The 6,000-nt window shown below is 43.1% G+C and overlaps 2 protein-coding genes across 2 annotated transcripts in view; one reads left to right on the forward strand and one right to left on the reverse strand.

The window, feature by feature from the left end:
• The window catches only part of LOC117370340 (transcription factor JunD), a 176,831-nt gene that overhangs the window by 74,003 nt on the left and 96,828 nt on the right, over positions 1–6,000 (forward strand). The window lies entirely within an intron of this gene.
• Positions 4,155–4,938, reverse strand: LOC129456183 (dual specificity protein phosphatase CDC14AB-like). Its single transcript, XM_055221220.1, has 2 exons — positions 4,686–4,938; positions 4,155–4,445 (listed from the first exon to the last, which is right to left on the reverse strand). The coding sequence occupies exons 1-2, from the start codon at positions 4,902–4,904 to the stop codon at positions 4,350–4,352; spliced, it is 315 nt and encodes a 104-aa protein (XP_055077195.1). The 5' UTR covers positions 4,905–4,938; the 3' UTR covers positions 4,155–4,349.

Below are 6,000 nucleotides of genomic sequence, written 5' to 3' on the forward strand. Positions count from 1 at the left end.
TCCTCACAGGTCCTCACAGGTCCTCAAAAGTCCTAAAGCTCCTCAAAGCTCCTCAAAGGTCCTAAAGCTCCTAAAGCTCCTCAAAGGTCCTCACAGGTCCTCACAGGTCCTCAAAAGTCCTAAAGCTCCTCAAAGCTCCTCAAAGGTCCTAAAGCTCCTCAAAAGTCCTCAAAGGCCCTAAAGTTCCTCAAAGGTCCTCAAAGCTCCAAATGCTCCTCAAAGGTCCTCAAAGGTCCTCAAAGGTCCTCAAAGGTCCTCAAACAGCTTAAACTCATTTGACTAAGACACTCTGAACATCATTTAAGACTTTAAACTGGAAAAAACAAAAGTGTGATTTTTAGTACATTTTTAGGTTTAAATTTCACTTCCTGTTCGGAGATCGTGACGTCACATTAGAGAATCCCACGACTGTTACCTGGAAACCGTGTCGTTCACCAGGCCAGAACTCGTCTAATGTCACAGAGATTATCACCTGACAAATACAAATAGAAGAACTCACTTCTGTGTTGTTGAAATCGTGTTTAGAGGATCCTCTCGCTCTTTCACGTCTGTGGATCAGAACCTGCTGACGGCTCCTCACACTCGTTTTTTTGGACCAGAGGCGGCTCCTCGTAGACTCTGGAGCGACCTCCTGCTCTCCTCCTTCACTGGAGTCTGGTGAAGCTCCAAAACCAACTCAAAACGTTGTTAGTCGGTGAAGTGTTTTAAGGCGCAGTGTTTCTTCTTATTGTGAAGCGCTTTGGCCATGTCCCATTTTGACAGCTGCACACTTTGAAGTACTGTTTGAAGTACTGTTTGAAGTACCCTGTGCAGTACCCGGCCGATGAAGGGTGCTCCTCCGTGACGACTGTAGACTCATGACATAAGCGTGTAAAACGGACGCCAAAATAATGACACTTTTATTTTTATTATTTATTATTTAATTGAAGGAATGAATGTTTTCCTTTGAATATCAATAGGAAAATAGAAGGTCATAGGTGATTTCTTCCCAATCGTAGCGAATATCACAAAACTTTAAGAAAATATACCTTGTTTCTCCTGTAGAAGAAGTGACCCGTGGTGCATGATGGGATATAGAAGTAAACACAATCTGCTCAGAAATGTTTTTCTTCACAATCTGCTTCTGGATTTCGTGTAAAACTATAACTTTTATTTCCCACAGGTTTTAAAATGAGAGAATCGTCAGAACTCGTCTCACTTTAAACCGCTGTTCAGTCCTTTCACTTTGGCATTTCCTCTAACTTAAAGGTGCACTACGGAACTTTTCTAGTGAACGGGTTGCCACCTGCTCGTCTCCACGGAGATGTTACTTCTTCGCCTGAAATGTTCCACAGGGCGTGATTAAACTCATCGCCTGTTGTTCGGGGACAGTTGTATCACAAACAAAACGCGACGTAATAATAAAATGACCCGTTTAATGCCCTACACTGGAGCATTTCAGGCACCGCAATAACATCTCCATGGAGACGAGCAGGTGGCAGACCCTTCAGTAAACCCCACTTTAAAGTCGGACATACACTGTGAACTTTAGAGAAGTTTAGGGCCTTGTTTACCTTGTGGTTGCTCGGCAACAGCTGTGTCCAACCAGGAAGTGAAACTAACTTCACCAAAACAGACAAAAGAAGAAGAACTAAGCCACATTTATTTGTAAATTCTCCAGCTCCAGTTTAGTGAAATGAGGATCTAACGTCTCGTACGCTCTGGGAGCATTTATCAGGAGCGAGCGCAGCCTTTTCCCTGTAGTGATTAGGTTTGTGGTTGTGTTTGTTTCTCTGCAGAGGCTGAACAATCGTATCAGACGCTCACAGACGGCGACTTTGGACTGAACTGTGAGATTCTGAACAGCTCCAGCTCCACAGTGAGGTTTGTGCTCACAGTCTGCAGCGTCTGTGGGTCACACCTGCGTTTGACCCATCCCCCCAGACACAGGCAGAACATGCAAACTCCAGAGTCTGGAAAACGCTCTCCAAGACCCACAGGAAAACTCACAACTTCTGTGAAAAATGCAAACGTGGACGAGACAAACTGAGCAGATGTGCAGTTTATTGGTGAGTTTCTGCGTCTGTTAAACTGAAACATTCGGCTCCTTCAGAATAAAACTTTTTGTAGTTCAAACAAAGTCACTTGTTTAAGGGGAGATTGTGTTAAAACAAAGATTAAAGTCTAACAGATCTTCAGACGGAGCAGTGCCTCCAGTTAGCGTCACAACCCCAGTAAATGTCGACGGCATCAGCTGCAAAGTATCAATATAAAAATAATACCAAGCTTAAAGTTTCGACAGTGATTCAGAGACTAAACTAAAAATATAGAAGCTTATTTCTGAACATTTAAAACATCGTTAAGACACAAAAGGCGTTTCATTCACGTCCCCTGAGTTTGGAGATACAACCGTCCCTTTAAAATCCATCCAACGAAGTTTAAATCCACCAATCAGGATGAAGAATACTGCGTCCGATCCTTCAGTTCTTAAAAAATAAAACTCTAAAACAAAAATACATCATTCTCTGTCACAAAATAAAAAATCTGTTTATCTAAATAAATCTCTGGAGTCGTATGTGCACTTCATCAGTCCGGCGCGGGAGGGGGAGGGGCCAAGCAGCAGCAAGGGACTCTGGGAAATGGAGTTCAGGCCATGTCTTTAGTACTGGATGAACTCAGACTGAAGAGACTGCAACAGAGAGAGGAAGAGTCAGACTTTCACAATAAAACTTTGAACACAGAAAAACAAGATGAACACCAGAGGGCAGCAGCGCTCTTCTGTTACGTAATCACAAAACCACGGACGATGTATCGATTCTCACGAGTCTCGCGGAGCCGTGAGGGACTTTGTGATTCCCACAAATATTGTCCCGGTTTGTTTTACCGTGAGACACTCGCTGCAGGAGGATGGACCCTAAACCACGACACCGGGGGTGGGGCTCATTCAGGGTTTAATTATCTGGTCTTTATGGTTCTTTATGATTCTTTATGGTTCTTTATGATTCTTTATGGTTCTTTATGGTTCTTTATGGTTCTTTTATCAATATTTAACAGTAAAAAAAATATATACAAATAAAAACACACTAATTTACAATCATTCATTTCTCTATTTTCAATTTTCAAAATAAAATAAACCCATTTAATAAAAGGTTTTATGTCACAGGTTGAACTCTCTCATGATCAGACGATCTCATGGATCTTTCCAGAGAATCGGACGGCTGATCTGCCGATATTTCCAGGTCGAAATGTGAGGCAGATTTTGATCCTTTTCATGATTTGAAATGAATATCAACATAAATATTATCTATACATTTACAGCTCTGCACAATTAAACTATAATAAGGAAAATAATCTCAAGAGAAATTATTTTTTTAAACGTCCACAGTTTTTATGACTAACTCATAATCGAGCTGTGGAATCACCGTGTGAAATGCCCCTGGTGCATTTAAGAGTTAAAAGACTGAGTCCAAACCAAATATGAGCCTTGGCAGGAGAGTTAAGAAAAAATATAACAAAAATATATGTATATATATGTATGTGTATGTATATATATGTACAGTTATATATATATATAACTGATAAATCTGTTCATCTCTAATGTTTCGTCTGGAGCTCGTGCACATCTCAGCAGAAGAGTCTCTGTCTGCACCTGACACAGGAACACGAGGAAATGAACAGAATGTTCCTGTGTCAGCATGTTCCTGCGTTAAATGTTCCTGCGTTCCTCGTCTCAGCAGCAGCTTCAGGTCAGAGTGAAACGTTGAAACCAGAAGCACCACTGGGTTATGTTTTTACCAACACCACGAAGAGTTAAAAAGAAACCCAGAACGAATCAGGCAGGTAAAGTGTTAGCAAAGCAGAACGAATCAGGCAGGTAAAGTGTTAGCAAACCAGAACGAATCAGGCAGGTAAAGTGTTAGCAAACCAGAACAATTAGCAGTTAGCACAAAGGTATTCCTCTAAATTATATTGAAATTATACCTAAACTAAAACAGTTTTGGTCCAAATTTAAAACAGCCCCTCAAATAAGTGAAAGTGTCGACTTTACTCTGATGAAATTCTATGTAAATTATATCATAAAAAACGAACAGAATAATCACATTACATAATAAATATTAAAATAATGAACTGGTTTTGCCGCTGTAAAAGAACTCCTGTAAAAATAATGTCTGGTATCAGTATCAGCAAATACTCAAAATGAAGAACTCGTTTTTGGGACAGAGGAAGAGCCAATAAATCCACAGAGGGGAAAATATCAGTAAAGTGGAGTGAGGGGTCGCACAGGGGTCGCACAGGGGTCGCACAGGGGTCGCACAGGGGTCACACAGGGGTCGCACAGGGGTCACGTGTGTTGAATAACAGTGAGACAGTTACCTGAGCGCTCCTGTGGTGGCCGGACGAGGAGGCCGCCTGCTCTTTAGCGCCCTCAGTTTGTCTCCCTGTGTCACTGCACTCTCCATGTCGCTCTGTGGAAAACAACAGAACCAGAGTGAGACAATAGAACGGACATGAGCGTTTAAATAAAGAGCTGGTTCAGAGACAGTGAAGATCGTGGGCCTTTAGCAGCACCTTTCACTGGAGACAGAGAATCTCCTTATTTCTGCTGCGCTCTAATATATTTACTCAAACTGTCAGAGAGCAGTGTTTAATTAATGTATGTGGTGTAATTGTGTCGTGTTGATCCAGATTATAGTCCTGTCTCTTACCTCCATGATCCTCTCGGGCCCCAGGCTCTTGTTCAGGTTGGCGTTGTGTTGGGCGTTTATTGGGTTCAAGTTTAATTCGTCCAAACTGGAGATGAGGTGAGACATGCCCCTGTCCTCCATCTTGGATTTTTGAGAGCGCATAGTGTCTCCCATGAGCCACAGAGAGAGATGTGAGGAGGGAGGGCATCTGACACAGGGATACAGGAGGAGGGAGGGCATCTGACACACAAAGATACAGGAGGAGGGAGGGCATCTGACACAGGAGGAGGGAGGGCATCTGACACAGGGATACAGGAGGAGGGAGGGCATCTGACATTTCTTTTGATATTTTTAAACGTATTTTTTGACTAAAGGCTTCAGCACTGATCATATTTATGAACAAAGTGTTAATGATGAAAAGCAGAAGTAGTTTATTCTAATCGGACATTTGGATTGACTAACGCCGCCGTCTTTGTTACTGATACGGCTGACGTCATCAACATTCTCCAGGGGCGTGATGCTAACTGTAGGCACTGCTCCGTCTGAGGCTTTTTACACTTTAATCTGAGTTTTAATTTAACACAATTTGACCATAAAGAATTGACTTAGCTGAACTCCAACAGGTGAGATGGTTTGTGCTGTTAAAGACCGTCTCAAATAACATTACAGTCACAGGCTAGCATTAGCATTAGCCAACAGTTTTTCAGTGAGTCTCACCTCGTTGAAAATAAAACTCCTGAACAGAACCACAGACGCTCAGATTGTGTCCATTAAATCCATTCTGTTTTTTTTCTTCATTTTAAAACCTGTGTGTTGACGCAGTGTTGCTAATGTATGTATTATATCACCATGGTAACTGCTGAACATTCTGCCATAGACATACAAGTGGAATACCCCCAGCATGATGCAACGGAACTAATCTCCATGACACTTCAAGCAGACAGAGCGCCGTGAATATGCACGCACGCCCTTCTCCTATACGGAAAAAGCTTTTGGAACGACACAGACGGACCTGGGCTCACCTGCGCAGACGGACCCGGGCTCACCTGCGCAGACGGACCCGGGCTCACCTGTGCAGCTGGACAGACCCGGGCTCACCTGCGCACGTTCAGACAAATATACGTGATCCAAGATTTTTATTTGCACGATTTCAAGCACTTCTACTCACCCCGCGGACTTCATAGGTCATCCTGAGGTCGTCCTGAGGTCGGCCGCGTTCACGCCGCACTCGCCCTTCTCCAGACAATGAAGCGTTGCGGGCCTAGAGACCGGGTTGTGGGTTCATAGTTCGTGGCCCTGTAGTGACTGGGTTTCTGGTTCTGTTCTGGTTTTGGGG

Source organism: Periophthalmus magnuspinnatus, chromosome 4 (genome assembly GCF_009829125.3).
Source record: "Periophthalmus magnuspinnatus isolate fPerMag1 chromosome 4, fPerMag1.2.pri, whole genome shotgun sequence".
Classification (NCBI taxonomy): domain Eukaryota; kingdom Metazoa; phylum Chordata; class Actinopteri; order Gobiiformes; family Gobiidae; genus Periophthalmus; species Periophthalmus magnuspinnatus.